At 25.1% G+C, this 20,594-nt stretch overlaps 1 protein-coding gene across 5 annotated transcripts; it reads right to left on the bottom strand.

Moving 5' to 3' along the window:
• Positions 1-1,418: 1,418 nt before the first annotated feature.
• Positions 1,419-20,279, bottom strand: LOC145840176 (uncharacterized). Of its 5 annotated transcripts, none has more exons than XM_082947336.1 (25): positions 19,889-20,279; positions 18,919-19,058; positions 18,746-18,826; positions 18,147-18,520; positions 17,049-17,136; positions 14,687-14,824; positions 13,815-13,848; positions 13,468-13,504; positions 13,191-13,262; positions 11,133-11,185; positions 10,884-10,971; positions 10,135-10,231; positions 9,546-9,821; positions 9,211-9,278; positions 8,776-8,878; positions 7,830-7,948; positions 7,076-7,236; positions 6,741-6,893; positions 5,170-5,383; positions 4,808-4,929; positions 4,475-4,591; positions 3,857-4,021; positions 3,707-3,786; positions 3,364-3,468; positions 1,419-2,352 (listed from the first exon to the last, which is right to left on the bottom strand). In XM_082947336.1, exons 2-25 carry the CDS (start codon positions 18,962-18,964, stop codon positions 2,228-2,230), a joined length of 2,916 nt encoding a protein of 971 aa, XP_082803462.1. In that variant the 5' UTR covers positions 18,965-19,058; positions 19,889-20,279; the 3' UTR covers positions 1,419-2,227. The 5 variants fall into 5 exon arrangements, with proteins under 5 accessions (XP_082803462.1, XP_082803464.1, XP_082803463.1 ...); XM_082947338.1 differs by having other exon boundaries at positions 10,147-10,231; XM_082947337.1 differs by having other exon boundaries at positions 10,884-10,968.
• Between the last annotated feature and the right edge of the window lie 315 nt (positions 20,280-20,594).

The following is a 20,594-nucleotide window of genomic DNA, read 5'->3' as shown; positions in this document are numbered from 1 at the left end:
AGGTTAAAACAACAGTTTTTTTGCTGTACATTTATGTTAGGAAATGCTAAAAAATTGTGTCTTTTTTCAGACAAGCTGTGTTTATAAGGTAAATTATACAAGTATTTTGCTGATAGAGCTGTTTATTGCAAATACATCAATCATACACAGATGGTTCAAGTGATGTAATGGAAGTTTGATGATTATTTACCTTATAAACACAGCTTGTCTGAAAAAAGACACAATTTTTTAGCTTTTCCTAACATAAATGTATCTAAATAAAAAAAACAACATATAAGGAGCTTTTACAATTAAAACCTTAAACTAATAACAAACATTCACAACTAAAACCTTAAAACAATAACGAACTTTTACAATTTAAACCTTAAAAGAATAAATAACTTATCAAACACTGTTTTTTTTATTATATGTAGTAAAATTTATTTTTTTCGGTTTCTTGATTAGCATTTCAACCTCTTCATCTAATGAAGATATGGTTTCCTTCATCTGGTCTGCATCCTGTTTTATTTTCTTGGCAAGTAAAACCATTTGCCATATTTTACTTAAATCGTTTTCATCTGATGCCCCTACACTTATCGAAGAGAATCTTTTCTCTAAATTCAGCCACAATTTGTGGGCTTCATTTATTTTCTTTTTGCAGTCATTTATTTTTACCTCCATTTTTGCTGCCTCAATTATTTACTTAAACAAAAAATACTTTGATTCTAAAATCATGCTAGATAACTTTTTTGTATATATCACAGTTTCACTATGAAAGTGTCCTTGCTACAGACCATCAATACTAAAAAGCTTACAAAATCTGCTTGTTCAAGTAGGGTAGTTGTTCAATATGTTAACAGAAAAAATTTACAGTTTTATAAAGGTTATTTTATTAATTTATACCAGATGAAGTCATTGGAATTTAAATAATATTGTAAATTTCTAGGAAAATTTTGCAGTTTTAGTCTGACTTTAAAAGATTTTAAACTAATCTTTTACCATTTGAAGGTTTTGGAAAATAAAGAGTTTTGTAAATTTAAACTGACAAAATCTGACTTTTTTTCAAAAACCCCCATTTTTTCCCGACTTTTGTCATTTTTTTAAGTTTTTCCTGACTTTTTCTGACCTTGTGGCAATCCTGAATGAATTAATTTGTTGACAAGTGAAAATATTTTTTATGCTTTATTTTACTAAATTAGTAGTAGGACAATACTCAATTATTGTGTAGGCTTATTTTCTGTTCACATTAGAAACATAAGTTTAGTTTTCAACAAGGATCCAGATTTCAATTAATTTTATGGATTTGCACTAGTTTAATCTTATCAATGTTACCTTAAATATGTCTACTAATACAAACTATGAATATGATCATCTGTAAAATTTATGATAAAAGATACAATTATACAAAACATTTATACAATTATACAAAACTATTTCAAGCAAAGTTGCTGTTTATAATTTATTTAAAAGTTAATACAGTCAACAAGAATAAAATTTTCACTTTATAGATTTAAATTTCAAACTAATAAAAATTGAATAATAAATTACGAAAAGCTTTTTTCAACTATTAAAAAGTCAGTTTATTCGTGAAAAACAACTTTAAACAGAACTAACGACATTCGATACGGAATAAATGGTAGAAATTTATGATCAATAAAAACGTTAACTGTCAGAAACATAATTTGTTCAGATAAATAATTTTACAACAATTCCGCATGTAAGGCACCACAATATAGTTCAATTGCATATAAAAAATTGAATGAAAAAATAATTTATTGGTCCGTGATAGTGAAATGTATACGGTTATTTTAAATAAAATCTTTTAATGCCAAACTTTTAGGTCAACTAAAACTGTACCAAATAACACATTTACAGTAGTTCATTTAATGAAGTTTGGAAATTTGTTAACAAACTGCAGCAAAATGGCTTTTGACAGTAATTAAAAACAACCAATAACAAAAAGTTGATTTGAGTTGAAACTTAAACAACAGAGTTGGATTTGAAAAATCAGTTAAAAACTTGATTAACAACAAATATAAAAGCATTGAAATCTAAAGTTTAAAGGAAAACAAAAAACGGTTTGATAATATTAATAAAACTTGATTAAAACGTTCCGTATCAAAATAACTTATCAATTTTCTCGAAAATATAAAGGTTCAAGTATAGCTAATAGTAGTTATACTACAACCTCTACTTACTGAGTAATAAAAATACAAAACTTTTTTTTCTGTACCTAATCTAACAGCCGTCAGCTCTCCATGTACTTCTGCTTCATGTTTCTCGCTCTGACGTGCTCGTCTTCTATTTCGTCACAATGGCTGATGGGAAGCCACCCGCAGCTCATGTCTCGCAACCTCTCTCCGTACGACCATCCTGAAGAACAATTGCTTTTTAAGACTTTAAATGTCTAAAACTTGGTATGAAAAGTTAAATAACATGTTTGTATACATGTTTGAGTTATTCCTATACTATTTCATCACTTTACTTAAGGCTTCGGAACTGTTTTTAAATTGTTAACTAATTGTTATAAATATGTGTATTTAAATATTTTTGTTACTCTGAAGCAGTATTTTACAGAGTGCATCTGCACGGTATTAAGAAGTAAATTTACTATGCAGAGAAGTTTTAGTGAGGTATTGAAATATTTATAAAAGAGGTATGTGTACATTTAGTTTTACACTTTTTTAAAGGATTGATGATGATTTTTATAAAGCTTTATATACAAATAAAAGTAGAAATGTTAAAAAAGGTAATTAACTTAATGAAACAGGTTTTTCCAGTGACCTTCTGTGCATAACTTTAAGGTAGTTTTGGTGATTGTATAGTAGTTTTGGTGATTGTACTATAATAAGTTTATTGAATACGATATAGAAACCGAAGATTGGAATATTATCAAGGAATCTGGTATATAGAAAGAAGACCTTTCGCTCATTGAGCTATACAACACTTCTATTTTATTTCAACTATTGTGAGTATAAAATAAATAAAAAACACATCTTTTAATATTAAAAACTCGTAGTTTCAAAATAATGAAGATGTAAGAAAAAAAAGCATATTAAAATTAAAAAACAAAAGAGGTAATGACATTTATTTAAGAATAGCTTAACATAAAAAATAATTGATAGAACAAATTTTTAATTAAAATAATAAACTCATGCTTATTTAGTTGTTTTAAGTTGTAAAAATGTTTAAGGTAATGATGTTTCTTATTATTATTTTCTATATTTTTTTGTTTTAAAGTTTTAATTACTTAAAGCATTTTAAAACTTATCATCATACAAGTAAGTCAGACAAAATATTTACCCGTGTAAAGTTATGTTTAACTTTTTTAGGTTAACTTATGTTAGAGTTTGAAAAAATCTTAAAAATACAAAACATTAATACCATCTGGTGTCTTTTTCGTTATTTTGATTACGTCACCAACATCTATGGACAACTCATCTGCTTGTTTCGCACGATATGGTTGATTGCACACTACTTGAGGGCAATCTATTTTGTAATTTATATGATACAATAGAACTATTATTTTTAGTTTAGGTAACAAAAAAATAAAAAATAATGTCAATGTAAGTTGTTAAATTAAATGACATGGTTCAACAAAAATTTCAAACTAAAAAACTTTATAGTACAAGGCAACAGTTTCCAGTAGAGACAACATAAACAGACATCATAAAGTATAAAAGAAGCAATCGCAAAATAAAAACTTAAAGATACCAATGTTACTTACCCCAATCTTCATATATTTTTTCACCGTCTTCACTGTCCACTTGCGGCGCAAGAGCTTGCAACCACCTCGAGTGCTCGTTCCTAAAACGCATGTAACTTTATCTAAAACCTCATTTACAATTTTTACTTTACCAATTGAAATTCAACTGACTGTTGCGGTATGGTTATGCTGACTTCGACTCTTTTCTGCCGCTGGTTCTCGAGTATGACGAGAAATATCACGTGTTCGGCGTACACCGTTTCGTTCACGAACATGAAGTTCCTGTACGCCCAATCAACTATCTCGTAAGTGACTTGATGACCGCTTATTATTGAACTGTGAGGAAAGAATCAGCTGTTTAATGAAAGCTTAGAAATTACTGTAAAGCGCGTTGTTTTAGGAAACTTATAAATTTATTGATACCTATTGTAGGTATATTTGAACAAAAAAAAAATTTGGCATGAAAAAAACTGATTCAAAATGCATCTAATAATCTGTATATTCTAACTTAAAAACGATTTGATTTTAGAATTTACATTCGTATTATGGAGACAACATTTATATATAAACAAAGAGCATAACTAAACCTAAGAAAAGCAAGTTTAAAGAACGGAATATAATTAGATTTGTAAAAAAATAATGATTCTTAAGTTGCAAATAAAATTTTATTTGATTAAAAACAAAATGTTGTTTACACTTACAATACATAAGTAAATGAGATACACAAATAGTTTCTATAGTATAAAGTACTAACTTTTAAATTAGTTAGAGCTATCAAATAGTAACAACCTTTTTTTAGCTTTAGTAATGAAGAGCACATCATTGAATAAAAAGAGATAGAACTTTGAAACTTTTGGACCTTTTTTGGGAAAATTTAGCTGAACTTCTCCTTTTTTAATAAGATATCTGTAGGGAAAATAATAAATATGTTGTAAACTAAGGAAAAAAATTTTTCAAAGCAATTTAGTAAAAGTTTGATTCTTAAAAAGTACTTTTTTTCAAAACAATTGAAAGTAAAATAAATAACTAAAATAAAAACTGCTGCACAAAAACATAAATTTTTACTTTTATTTTAGAAATGTAGATAATAGTTATCATTAACTTAGAAACATTTATAAGTACCTAGACTGGGAGACCAATGGAAACACCTTTACGCCTTTCGGGTACTCGAACAACTGCGCTAATTCAGCTATTTCTTCTGTTTGGTGCATTTTCTTTGCGCGGTCATTGCACTTTTTAACCAACTGTTACAAATTACAACATAAACCTCCAAACTTTATTCAAAGTAATGTAGACAGTGCAATATGCATTGCAAATGCTAAAATATTTAAACTAATTTTTTAAAACACTTAAATAAAACTTTAACATTGTAGAGCAAGTAGAGTTAAGCCTTTTTTTGGGTTGTCCTATGATTTTTGGGTTGTCGAAAAAAAGTCAATCGATCACAAGACACACTCTTAAACAGCATAAAAACGCAAACAAACTTTTCTGATGTTGGCGAGAGTGAACTTTGCCACTTGGAGCACGCGCTCCTCGTCCGGACAGCTGCCCGCCGCGTTGACGATGGCTTCGACGAGCAGGGGGAGCCTGCACGCCCGCTGGAAGGGCAGGAGGAGGAAGGACATCATGGGCAGCATGTTGCACTTGGACGAGTTCTCCAGCCGGTTCAGGATCTGCTCGAACTGCTGGTTGCTCTTCCTGTTGTGTTTTTATTTGGTGAAACTGCTACATTGTTTTAATAAAAAGTTGCAAGCTGTTATGTTAATAATTTATTATTTTTGAGAAAAAACAATTACTCATTTTTACCGCAGAGCGGATTATTCAAATTGCAAATCTGTAGTAAATTAATAATGGTAAAAATGACAAATAATTAAAAATTACTTTGAGCTAAGTTTTTTTACAAAAAAAAAAATAAAAAAAAATCAATAAATTAAGAATTATCAATCTCCCTTGTGGATGGATTACTGTGTCCTATTTATTTGTTTTAAACTCTGTAGTTAAAGCTGTTATATTGCCACGGATTCGACAGTAAAAATTTAAAGAAATGTTGTTTATTAAATAAATCATTTGTATAAAAAAAGTTCCAAAATAAATATTTTTGATAAAAATTATGTATAAAAATATTTGTAGTTTTATAATTGTTTTGATATTCTCCTATAAGTTAAAAAAAAATATCAGATCATATGAATAAAAAAAAAAATCAAAAATGATAAATAAATTTCAACAATGCTTTTAATATTTCTTCGCTAGTGGTATAAAAATACGTATATGCTTTGGAAACCTCGCAAAATATAGAATACTTATTACTAATTACTTATTCAATTTAAAATTATTTGAAAGTTTTAATTCTGTAAATTAATCAAATAAAAATGTATGACATCAATATTTTTAAGTTGTAATTGATGATGCGTAAATTGTTAACTAAATAATTTAAAAACTGAAAAACGAAGATAAAGGTAGTTTTATATGCTTATAAGTTGTAAGCACTGTGCTACTAAATCATATATTGTTTAAAAATAGTTATTAATAAAGCAAACGAATGGAACTTATTACAAATTTTTGTTGTATTAACTTTTTTATTACATTACTAATTTACTTAAATGTGTATACTATAAAATCAAACATTTTAGTATTTATTATTAAATTTCCGCTTTATTTTATATAATTAAATGCTAATTTTTATACTAGTTTTAATTTATCATTGAAACGAGACGAATGAAGTTTGTGCAACTATTTGTTCAAATACAAACTTAATCTATAATATATACTTTGAGACATCTTTAGAACATCCTGTACGTATTTTAGAAATAATCCGTTTACATTTAAAAACTAATTCATTTTCTTTCAAACATCAAAACAGATTAAAATAATTGAATTGTACCAATTAAAGTTCACTTACTTTTGCACTAAAACATAAGTTTTATTTAAAAACTGAGCTGACATTTTTTACAATGTTTTTCAGACTTTGTATGTAATAAAAGATGCACCTCAACATTACAATTAAAAACATTAACCAGTTATATTTTAAAAAAACTTAAATATAAATAAAACATACATCAAATTGTGCAGTTTTCTTTCTTGGTAGACTTGATTCTGTATGTAAATCTCGTATACGCCAAAGTCTTCCTTACAGAACTTGGATATCAAATCACACACTTTGGAGAGTTTAATTTCATTCCAAAAGTGATTTTCAAGCTCGCGAAGAAACCTGTTTTATAAATGTGTACATCGTTTCAGTAACACAAGCTTGATAAACAATAGTTATTGTTATATTAAAAAAGTTTTGTTAATAAAAAAATTATATTTTTTTTTTTAAAAACAAGCTAAATTTTTAGTTGAAAAAATATTCTTTATTTCGTATACAAAAAGAAATTATAACCGATAACATACTTTTGTTCAACACTATGGACTTTTTCTACATTTGAAAAAATAGTTTTTCTCTCAGCATAAGGTATAACTTCTTTCAATTGACGATCTTTCATGAAATGATCCAACAAAATATTTAAACTTCTTAAATAGCTTGCTTGCGATGTTATTACTTCAAATTGAGCCTTAAATTAAAATTAATTATAATTTTGAGAAGCTTTACTTTCGAAAAAGAGTTCGTTAAAGCATTTAAGACTTTTTGTAGTTAAAATTGTATAATTTATTCAAATATAGTTTAAATATTAGTGTATTTTCAAACTAAAACAAATGCTAAAATAAAATTTAGAAGTAACAGCTTTTACAGGACAAACAAAGAAACAAGCAAGCATAACAATAAGTATTTGTCACACTTCGTTTAACTTATATAAAAGTTATTAAAACGAAAGTTTTTTGAAACTGTTGCAATCAAAAGAACTTGCTATTTTGATTTAAACAAAATGTCTAATTGTTGAAGTGCTTACTTGCATTGAGCTTATATGTGAAACTTTAAATTGAATAATATTAATATCGTTATGAATGCTACTTGTAAATCGAATGTTTTGCAAAAACAGTTAACAAAAAAAAAGTTGGTCATTTTTTAAAAATTCTATTCTACTGATTAAATTTATATAACTCTTTAATTTCTGAGCTTGAATAAAGTGACATTTATCAACATATTTCTTAATCAATAAAGTGCTGTTAGTTCTTCTTTAAAAACCAACACTTCAAGAAACCATACTTGTTGCAGTTTGATATCATTCGGTTTCATGTTTTCCAAGCAACCGCTGTTGATCACATCTGGAATGGTTCTCCACATCGTGCTAGTTGTAACTTCTTCCGACAGATCACTGATCCAATCTACATACATGAGTTACTTTTATTCACATAAAAAAGTCGGTTAGCGTAAAACTCGCACCTACGCAATGTTATCTTGCTGTTATAACAAATAACGTAGTGGATATTTCAAGTGCAAGAGGCCAAAAACAATAACAAAGGCTTGAAATTTTGTATATAATACTCAGCTATTATACTAAGTTGTATAATATTCCTAAAAGTACTACGTTTATGTAAAATGTCAGTTTTACTAACTTTAAAAAGTAAGAACCAGATCTACAGTCAGTTTAGTAATAGAGTTTTTGATATTAAACAAAAACATGCATGTATATATAACAAAAAAATTATTAAATATTTTCATTTAATAAAGATAACTTTCAAAAAAGTAACGATAATTATTTTACTTTACTTTTTACTTAATATGATGCAAAACTCTGTTTAGGTTAAAAAAATTAAATTTAGTTACAATATAATAAAAAGTAATTTTTATTTTTCGCTTAAACTAACTAAAATAATTTATTAGGCTAATTAAAAGTGATTTTTAAATTCTAGGTTACTAATAGTTCTTACTATATATTTTCATTTCTCAGAAAATTTTCTAGTAAACTAAATTTGCTTAAAGAGCTAGTCAGAGCATTTAAAAAGTCTTACTTAAATAGAATATTTGTATTTGTTTTGTCCACTGACTAGCTTTTTGAGCACATTTTGGTCTGCTAAAAAGTTTAGAGAAAATAAATATACTTGTTTACGTCAAAAAAAAAGAGATCTCTAATTTTTTCTAACAATTAGACATATATTATAGTTGTTATTATGAAAAAAGTAACATCATTTTTAGCATAAAATATTCTTACCTCCTTCATCTAACTGGTTTTTAATGGCTTTTTTGAAACTAGCCCTCGATTTTTCTGGCCTTCTTATTGTTTTCCTTCTTTTTGTCATTCGATTACGGTAAACCTTAATTTAATTTCACTTACTACTTTACTTACTTACTTACTACACTTACTAAAACTAAATGCTATTAGCTTTGACTATAAATTAAAATCATAAATATTTAGATTAAAGGATGGTTAATATAAATTACTTCGTTTAGAACTTAAGTGGAACTTAAATTTTCAATAACTGCACTTTACCTATTATTTTATAATTTGTAATATAATTGTTGTCATTTGGTTTATAACAAGTTTATTAGGATTTTTAAAATCAAAATTTTTTTTTATTTGGTGTTATGAAAAAATTGTTTTGCAAAAACTGAAAAAAATTACATTTAATAACTTTACTAAACATACTTGATAAAGAGGTTCTGAATTTACAAATGATTGGTTTCTGTTCCTAGTGAATGCGGGTACAACCGTATCTATTTGATATATATTTTTTAATCTACATTTTATATATCTAGTTTTTTTTTTTTTGAGACGTATGAAATAAAGTTTTGAAAGTTTTAAGAATCAATAAAAACAAAGAGTATAAAAAACAGCTTTAATGAATTGTACTTGTTGCAAACTGACTTTTTAAAACTAAAACAATTATATATGTGTACTACTACTATTTCATTTTATGAACCTTATAAGATTTTTTTTAGTTAAAAAAGGGAAATTTCTTATTTCAAGGATCAACAACAAACCAGCATTGAACACGTCATCGTTGTAATTGACGACGTCATCTTTTTCCAGAACAACGTCTTTGGGCGGGAGGGGCGGAGGTTTTTCCCCGTCGCCGTTTGAACGCGGAGGAACGGTAGGGCTGGCCGTGCTCGACTTGAGAGATTGGTTACGCACGGGGGGCGGAGGTGGTATGACGTCATCAATGTCGTCATAAATCGTTTCGCTGTTGTCAAGCTCCTCGTATATGCTGAGTGGTTTTACTTCCGGGGGTTTCTCGCTTCTGAGAACTGGCGGTGCTGGTTTATTAAGTTTAACTTGTGAAATAGGATTTATATTTTTTAATCTTATTTTTTGAAACTTAAATTAACTTCTGTTTGAAAAAAAATTATATGCCATAAACTTTAAGGTAAACACGTTTACAAAAATACGTATATATGCTTGTTAAAATATTAAGGCCATAGGGGTTTACAAAATCAGTTATATTACAATTTTCTTTTAACAATAAGCATCTTAAAGTATATACTTTAAACTTTAAATAAGAGCCAATAGATATAAAAGAAAATTATAGCCTTAAATAGTATGTTTAATTTAAATAAACTAAAAAATTACCAAATTTCAAACTTTCTTGTGGAGCAGCATCACGTCTTTCTACATTATTTATCTTTTTAGAGTTCTCTTTAAAACTGTCAGTGAAATTTGAACTGACCTGTAGTGCATTATTAACTTTATAATATTTTATATAATATATGTATTCTAAAGGGGTAGAAGTCTAATATGCACGAACAGAGACTTTTACACGAAGGGTCAAATATGCACGAGGACGCTGTTGCACGAAGAGACATTTTTATACAGCCTCAATTTTGCACGAAGACATATTTGCACAGGTTGAACTTTTTTATAACTTTTGTTTTAATTTTTTTTTTTTTTTTTTTTACTGTCACTATTACCCCTAACCCTTACCCTCGTTCGTTTTTTTTTTGGTTTGTTATAATTATTTTTTACTTTGATTCTTATTTTTAATAGGTTTATTTTTCTATCACTGTTAACCCTAACCCTTACCCTTGACTGGTAACTTTTTTTTTTAATAATTTATCTTTGTTCGTGTTTTTGTTCTAGTTTTTTTTACTCTTGTACAAAAATATGACCAATCGTGCAAAAGTGTCTCTTCGTGCATATTTGACCCGTCCTCATTCTAAAGATAAGTTTTTATAACAGTTATACGTACATATAACGGTTAAAAGTAACAAACTACAAGTGAAAATTTTGTTACTATATTCATTGGACATTAAATATCATTTAAAAATTAAGAATTTATAAATTAAAATCTAATAACTGATTTAAAAAATAAAAAAACTCACTTTATTTCTCAACTTATCACAAACATCGATGTCATCATAAACTGTAGTTGGGCTTATACCTGAATCTATTGTCTTCCTTCGTGTATCACTGTAAAATTATTTTAAATAAAAATTAACCAAAATAGAAACTTATTTTACTTATATTTTAATCATTTGGTTTCAGTCATAAGTAAACCAAAATTATTACAAATACTACAATTAGTTTAAAAACAATAGTATGCAACTTGTTTACTAAAACTTGAAAATAACCTGATAGGACTTCCAATGTCAATTTTGTCAACTGTTTTACTTCTTCGCCCTTTCTGTTAGAACAGTTAAGTATTTAAATAAATCATATTTTTAGATGCTAAACAACGATTACTTTCATATTTTAGAACATAACCTAACAGAAACTTTAGAAATAAAATAGTAAAACAGTGATTTAACGTTTTGCAAAAAAAAAAATTAATGTTTACACTTAGTCATAATTTACAATTAAACTTTAAAATAAAAGAAAAAATTTGAAATTAAATAGAAAATTTTAATACCAAATAAAACTTAGTTTTAAGCGAAATTATAATCTAATAACGTTTACATAACAAAAAACCATGCTGCTAAGAAATTTATTTTTGTAATTATGATTATAATAAATAGTGAAACAGATAAATATACGAACGTTTCTGAATTTTTATTAGCACCTACAAAATATTGAACTACTTATTTAAAAATATTTGAATAAATTATTCTAAAGAATTTCTAATTTAATAAAAACAAACAATATAACCTATAGAAGTTCGAGTATAAAAATATTTGACTAACATATAAAGACTTAAACTCAAAAAAGCAAGCATAAAAAGCAATAGTAAAATTTCTACAGGGAAACTAAAAACAATGCTCGTATAGCATTAAAACATAAATTCTTAATGACGCGCTCTCTATTCAATATTTTCCTTATTTCAAATAGTTTTATGAATACTTTGTAAACTTAATACATCTTATAAATACAAATTTGTATATAAATACATAAGTTCGCCTTAGAAAAGTTATACTTTTTGATGCATTACGTTATTATGTTTATAGTTAAATTTTATAATGCTTGTATTTAAAATGAAAGAGACAACATTATTATTTTTCAAGTATAGTTAGCATACTTGTTATTTTCAAAACAGCATTTTTTTAAATAAATAGAAGTTATTAATCTTTATCACTTAAAACCTACTAAACTAAAAAATAATAACAGAAACTAATTATCATAATATCTATGAAAAGTAAATTTTATCTATTAAAACAAAATTAATAATAAAAAAGTATACTGTAATGTTATGTTTTTATTTATTTACAATACTAAAGAAAAATTAAAATGTAATTACGTTCTAAAGAATTAAAAATTATTACTAAAATTAAAAACTTTTTATACTTTATTATTACAAATAGCTAAAAATTTTTGTTAAATAAACAGTATCACAATAAACTTTTACAACACATAAAACTGACCGCTTTTTAATTCTCCTATTAATCTACACAAATTTGATATCAAGCTATGAAATATATTAAATAAATTTAGTTGAAGTAACACATAAAAGTGATCATAATATTAAAAACAATGTATTGGATAACTTATATAAATAAAAAAAAAATTATAAAAAAATAATATTATACGAAACATAACTATTTAAATAAAAGTTTTTGTGATTTCTTTAAAAATGAAATTATAAAATTATTAGTGAAAAAGAAACAAAACCCTTCATGATTAAATTTTAAACGAATTTAAGTAAATCTTAATAATAGAAACAGTTTGTGAATTTTGCTAAAATTTTAATAACTTTCATTTCTTTGAAAACATATCAAAAAATTAGTTATATATTAAATATATTTTTAACATATGTTTATAATCTTTAAAATTTTAAATAAAAACTTGTGTTTATAAAAAAAAACACGTGATATCTATAAAACATGCTTAAAAAAAAAAATATTTTAAGTTACAATAAAAATCAAGTGTATTAGTTTTAAGTTTAATAACTAGTAATCTTAACAATTTAAAAAATCCTGAAATTAAAATTTCGATTAAGATTGCTTTATTAATTTATATAGTTTATTAGTACAAATAATAGCTCAAAGAGTGTTTTTATGATGAAACTAGTTAGCTCTCTAAAGATATATAAAATTTATTATGTTAAAGTAAGATACAACTGAATTATTTGATATATTTCAAACACTTACACTAAACATTTGAAAACTTCTTTTTTGTAACTTTATATAAATAAAATATAGCTTTTAATACTGTGTAGCTTTAAAAGTCTAATAAAATAAAAAAGTACATAGTCTTACTTTAAACATTTTCAACAAGCTTTTTCTTTTTGGTTTATTGCGACTTTTACCAAAATCTTCCATCGGATATTCCTAATATTTTTTTTTGGTTTTTAATTTTACTAAACGGTTGTCAACCATTTAAATTTTATTTTAAATGAATAACAAATTTTTATACTGTCAAGTGAGTTTGCTAGTAACTGTTTAATTAAATAATGATACTAAATTTATACTATTAAGAAAACAGTAATCAAAAAATTTCAAAACAGATTACAAAAAAAACTTAAACAAAACTAACCTCGTTTAGTTTTGTTTCACTCAAACAAGTTTTTTCGCTGCAATTTAAAAACAGCATTATATTTATATCAAAATTACTTTTATAACAAGTATGATATTTTTTAATTTGTTAAATTTTAAATACAAAATAGTAAATTTTACTAAACTTTTAAATTTGTAAAAAAATTTAAGATACTATGAGTTACTTCAAGAAAGATTAGTGACTTATTTAGAATCAAGACAAACTTTAAGTTGAAATATTGAATGATTATACAATATTTATATTATTACTTTTATCGTTTAAACTATTCTACTAACTAATATCTAGAGAGTTAATTAAATTTTTGATTAAAAACTTATTTAACTTACTTGAAGTTCTTTTTACTTTCTTTTTTTGGAGAGTCTAAAAAACAGAACCATTTTAAATCACACAAACAACTACAAACTGTCAAATAAATTAGCAATTAAGTTCAAACAATTAATGAAATTAAAAACAATGAAGTGTAGGAAATAATATTTTTATACAACAAATTAACGGCATAGAGAAATCCAACAATTTTTTTACAAATATTAACATTGGCTCTTACTTTAAAGCTTAGTAGAGTATATACTATAAGATAATTTTAACAGAACAAAAATATTTCAATAAATTTTTGAGATATAGCAAGTACTGTAAAAATATCCGATACAACCATATGGAATCAAAAATATTTGAGGCTTATTATCTCGGATTATGAAAAAACCTTTAAAAGTATATATTATCCTTCATTTTCAAAGATTCAAATTTTCAGAAAATGTACTTTTTAAAATAAAAAACAACTTGTAAGAAGCGAATATTTGAACAAAAATCAATTAAAAAACTATGAACAAAGTTAAAAAAAAAGGTTTTTTGTTTATTTTTATAATAAAAAAAATTATAAAAAAAAATTACAAGCCTGTTTCCTTTAAGTTGTTTAATATTTATAAAATACTAATTAGGGAAAGTTTTAAAATAACTGCTTTAAAACTGAAGGAGCTTTTAGTGAAATAGTCTATGTAATATATAAATAACCCTTTTTGTTTTCGCCTCCCATAAAGAACCTATTAAACGCTCTGACTTTAATCACATATATCTCAAAAGTTACTTTGAATTTAAAAAGCAGTAAAAAGTATACATTAGTAATTAATTATATAAAACATGAGAATAAATTTTAAAAACTTGTTTTATCCCTCCTCATATGCCGTTAAACTAATTTACATACCTCTAGAACCAAGGGTTTCATATGTGTCTTCGATGGGAATGTTGGGCAAACTTCTATTTGTCTGTTCAGAACGTTTTCCAATTTGATTGTTGGCAGGCAAAGGAGGAGCACTGATTTCTGCATTTTCTTCAATTGAATCTTGTAAAAAATAAATCATTTTATCTTAAATTACATGAGTGCTAAAACGAATTATTAACTAAATTACTATAACTAATACTTGACATGCTTGTGTAAATGACTTTAATAGTTATAGTAAGGTGAGTGTTTTATAAAAATAACTAAAAAACAAAATTGACATTTAAGTTTATTCATACTTCAATGAATTTTGCTAAAATAAACTTTTGAGCTAAACAGCTAAGCCTCAAAAGATTTTAGAAGTTTAATTTTTAGTTAGTTTTAGTTTAGCTTAAGCTTAAAATTTCCAAATGTTTCCTTTGTTAACATTTGATCAATAGAGCCTTATTTGAAACAAAATATCAGTTTTTAATTTCATTTTACTAAAAATATATATCTTTGAATTAACTTAGAAAGTTGTTAAAGTATGGTAATCGAACAATTATATTTAAAGTAGCAAGTGCTCTATTATTTTAATATCTACAAAATTCTACATAGAGCCTACTAAGACCAGGCCTAATTTTGCACTTTTATTTATTTGTACGCTATTTAGTGTATTTTCTAGCAAACTAAGCATTCTACTGATATTCAAATAGTAAATTCGAATTATTGTTAACATAAATTAAATAGATTTATTATTTAGATTTATTAAATAGAACTAGATTTTATAACATACAACTTACATATCTTGTTATAATGATTGGATTAATCTTTGTATGTAACATTTAAATATTTAACTCTGTAAATAAATTAATGAAGCGTAGAATTTTCACTAGTTTTCACAGATTTTACAAGACTCTATGAACACACATTAAATAGTTTTCAAACAATGTATTAAATTCCTACTTCGTCCTTTATAAATATGACTTATAAAAGTTATACTAGTAAAAAAAATTACATAACAAAAACAAAATTTGTAAAATAAATCATTAATACATGAAATAAATAACTTAATAACTTTTGAGATATAAACAATTAAATTTGGTTAGTTCAATAGACTCCAAATAGAATGCTCGAACTAATAAAGCAAAAAATACTTTTTTCCTTTAAATCTATTTTCTCATTTAACTGAAAATCAGTCCTCTTTAAACTTTTACAGATTACTGATATTGAAACAACTAACCCAAAAAAATCTAAAAATTAGAAAAAAAGATTAGTTTGTTTTAAAACCACCAACTTATTTCGATTTTTTATTAAAAAAAAACTTATTTTTTATAGTATTAAACATTCAACAAGTGAAAGCTTCAGATCAAACTAAATAGTATTTTCTAAAGAATTGAGGTCTCTAGCTTAAATTCTAGAAAATAACTTTTCAAAAACTTAAAATTAAGTGTTTGTTAACAAAAGATCCTAGCGAAACAAGTTCACTGGAGTATATAATAATTGGAAGATAAGTGACCAGTAAATATACAATAAGTTACACAAGACACACAATTTCAAAAACACTAAATATATTTCGAGCAATTCTCTTCAGTAGAGTACAATGCTAATAAGTAATAAGATTTTACACACTTATATAGTAACCAAGTAATCATAAAGTAATCAAGAGATTAATTAAAGACAAAAGCAATTAGTAACAGTTGAAATCAAACAAGACCATTTACGTTATAATTTATCTAAAGTAAAACTAAACATGAATAAAATGAAAACAAACCTTATAAAATATTACGAAAATAAAGAAACAGTATAGTCAAAATATATTACATAAAACAGGTTTCCTTAACAAAATACAAATGGCTTCTAATTTTATCAAATCGAAAACATTACTACAAGTTTTAATAATTTTAAATCTATTAATATTATAACTTTTTGCACAAGTTGGATTATTAACTAAATGCTCTGCAATAGATGAACGTTTAGATGCGTTTAAAACCTTGACCGGTATATCATCTTTATGTCTGCAAAAATTCGCTATACTTTTTGGTACATGTTCTTTAACTCTTTTCCTTAGATGACTAGTCGTTTCATCAGGTGGCAAGGATCCAGTATCAAACTTAAATAAAAGTATGGTAATCTACCAATGCAGCTGCTGTTGTACAGCAAGTTATATTGGATTAACGACTAGGCATCTGAGGAAAAAAATTAAAGAACATGTACCAAAAAGTTTAGAGAATTTTTATTTGTAAATTATATTTGTACATTTTTTAATGAAATATTAACAAAAAATAAATACATCAAGCCTGTAATTTAAACTAAAAATATAAGCAAAGCTTGCATTTCATAGTATGTATAACACATATTTACTAACTTTTTTCATCACTTGAAAATTCATAAACTGTTGTAGTCCCATTTTCTAAAACTGGATTTTCTTCAACATACTCACTAACAGGAGAGACCTAATTTTCAAATACATATTTAAAAAACTTTATAACAAATAAAATTATCACTAAAAATGAACTGAAAAAATGAATTTCAATATACAACTTTACATTTAATAGTAGTCTTTTTAAATTTGAAGTTTTTAGTGTTAAAGTCCAAGAAATTTAAATCTAAAAAAACAAGTTAAAGTAGCATTGACAGATTTTTTGTCTATATTTTATTTATTAAGGTAAATACAGGAAGTATAAAATGTATAAAACTGTTTTAAATTTCTGTATTTATTCATAAAAACACAAAAGATGCAAACTATCAACTTGATTAGTTTGCACAGCACAAACTATGCATACTAGGGTGCATCTGTTGCCCTGACCTTGGAATTTTGCAAAGTTTAATTTTTTGACGTTGGGAAATCACATGAATAGAAAGCACAAAAAAAATTGGCTTCCTATCTTTCAGCCTGTTAGAGCAAATTAATTTTTAAAGTTTTTCTTTATATTGGTACATTTAAAAAGGAGAAAAAAGATATCACTAAGAATTTATTTTCTCATGAGTTTTTTAAGATAATTATCTTTTTTGTTATTTTTGCAAAAAAAAAAAAATATTATTTTTAATTTTGTTAATACATATTTTTTTTAATATGGCATGGAAGATTTCCTAAACATTTGAGGTAATTATCTCAAAAAACATAGGAGAAAATAAATTTTTAATGAAATATTCTTTTCCCTCTTATTAGATCTAAAGCAAAATTTTCAAAAGTAATTTGTTTCAAGAGGCTTATAACTAGGAAGCTAACTTTTTTTGTGCCGTCTATTTATATGATTTCCCTACGTCAAAAAATTAAACTTTGCAAAATTTCAACACTTTCATTTTTGAGGGGCAACAGATGCACCCTAATGCATACTTAAATTTTATTTTGTATAATTCTTAGCTGGTTGCTATCATAATAATCGAGTTACTTAATTTTTTTAAAAGTAATTCAAATTAAGAAGTTTCTCACTGAATCTGAATATATATAAAAAATACTTACTAAATTTACATTAGCACTACCATCCATTGGTAAGTATCCTGAAGACTCTAACACTGTTTCGGGTTGTTTAAATGCTGAAACTACAACATTTCCATCAATTTCATCTTTTTTATGAAGATAACTTTTTATCAATTTATTTTCTAAATTTATAATTTTGTTGTTACAATTAATTTTTGCTTCTGTAACTCTTGACTTTTCAACATTGGTTGATGAAATAATTTTCTCATTTAATTCTTTTTCTTGATCACTTTTAACTTCATAGTCATTTTCACCTTCATTTTCAATACTGGGCAAAGACTTAGTCCTTGAAAATACTTTCTTATTCTTAATAATTTCATTTTTGTTTTTGATAAATCTTTTTGGTATGTCCTTATCTGTTCACAGTAGGTATAAAAGTTTAGCTAAGAAAAATGACAAAATAAAAAATCAATTTTATTCTAACCTTATTGATTAGATGAAAAAACTACTAAATTTTTGCAAAAATTCAAAAGTATTGCTAGTACTTTATAAAGAAGCCACATGCTTATTATCAGTGAAACTAAAACACCAAACTTGAAAAGCTTCTAAAAAAACAAAGATTTTAAACAATATTTAGCAACCTCTTAAATGTGATGCTACAACATCAGCTTCCATTTTTTCATAAAACTGTTGTCTTATTTCCACAGAAGCTCGTCCAATGCCTACACCAATTTACAAAAAAGCTAAATTTTAGTAATCATGCAACTAGAGATTAGTAAGCAGCAAAAGTAAAAAATAAAAGACATTTACTAACTCGTTTGTTTTATCAACTGGTTCGAGTTCTCCTTATTGATTGACATTCTGATGTTTGAATTAAACACAAATTTACTTTCTTTTTGTTCGAAAACATTTCTCAAGTCTTTTACTCTTGGAGTTTTGGGTTTTCTTTGGGATCTTAAAAAAGGTTATTTTAAGATTTTTGAGCTAAATATAAAGCAATGAACCACAACATACCTTAATTTTAGAAGCCTTAAAATACAAGCATGTTAATTTTACTAAAAACATGTTAATGATACTAAGTTTTAAATTAGTATTCAATTACCAATAAAGGCTTTAATTACGAATTAGTTAACAAAGATTAATATTTTTATATAATTGGTTAAAGTTTTTTCAAGCTTAGTAAACATATCCAAAATCCAACTCATTCAAGCAAAAATGCAAGCATAAGTAACAAAAGTCAGCCTGAGATTTTAAGAAAACTTTTAAGAAAAGAAGTGAAAACTAAAAATCAAAGAAAATTATTTGGCTTGAACATTTTAGAAAAATCATAATACCAACAAAAATAGTTAATATCGATAAATTAAAACTTTTTCTAGGATTTTATTTCATTGTCAGAAAAACTAGAGTGTTATTAATAACTAACTTTTAAAATAGCCTAAGATTATCTAAAAAATAAAACCAGCTTAGTAACTTAGTATATGGTAATTCTGCATATATAGCAAAAAAATGACTTTTTATAACTATAATACCTAATATTACCACTCTTTAATTTACAAAAACTAGGTAAACACAATCAAGTTAGTAAATTTATATATATATAACTTTTTACAGTTTAATTGTTTTTTATAATATTAAATACAAAGCTGTATTTGTATTATTAGTTGCCCTATATAAAAATAAAAACTCTTAGTTACCATAAGCTTTAATTATTTAAAACTGTTTTTAAAACTTTGATTTAAATACAAGAAGTATACTTATAATTTTGTTTATTAATTTTCTACAACCTTCTAGAAACTAGATCAGTGTTAGTTTTAGTAAAGAGACTGCTTTCTTTATTGTCAGATTTTGCATTTAAACTAGATATTTCTCCTTGATTTAGGGTATGGGGAGTTTTTTGTGATTTATATTCTTTCCAAGATATCCTTCTATAAGTTTTAGGAATTTCTTGACTTTTATTATATTTTTTTTGATGAGCAAAAGTTTGGTTGTTGTTTTCCTTTAAACTTTTCTTTTTGTTGTTAAAGCTATGAGGTTTAGGTTGGTAGTTTTTTAAATAATCAGGTTTTTTAGATATTACAGGTTTACTGTTTGAATTATTAACAGAATTTTTTTTATCATCTTTTATAGAATCTTTTGCTTGACAGTTAGCTTGATACTTATTGATTGTGTCTTTAATATTCATATCTAAAAATAAAAAATTTAAAAAAAACTTAAAACAATATTTACTAGTATAATAAAAATATAATTTAAACATCTTTTAAGTTAATTCAAACTTATTAAAAATACTGCTGTTCAACTATTTCTAAGAAAAAAAAATTAAAATTAAATTGTATTTTAAAATCATTTTTAAATTGAATGATTAATAATAAAAACAGTTTTTATAAGTTTAATCATAACTTTTTAGTCACTAGATAAAAATCATTAACAATTTAAAGATTAATAATTTTAATTGAAAATAAAACTCTTTTATTTTTTCTAAATAAGTTACCA

The sequence above is a fragment of the Thalia democratica genome, chromosome 7 (genome assembly GCF_965202585.1).
Source record: "Thalia democratica chromosome 7, ktThaDemo2.hap1.1, whole genome shotgun sequence".
Classification (NCBI taxonomy): Eukaryota; Metazoa; Chordata; class Thaliacea; order Salpida; family Salpidae; genus Thalia; species Thalia democratica.
This window is presented reverse-complemented; position numbering and strand designations above follow the sequence as displayed.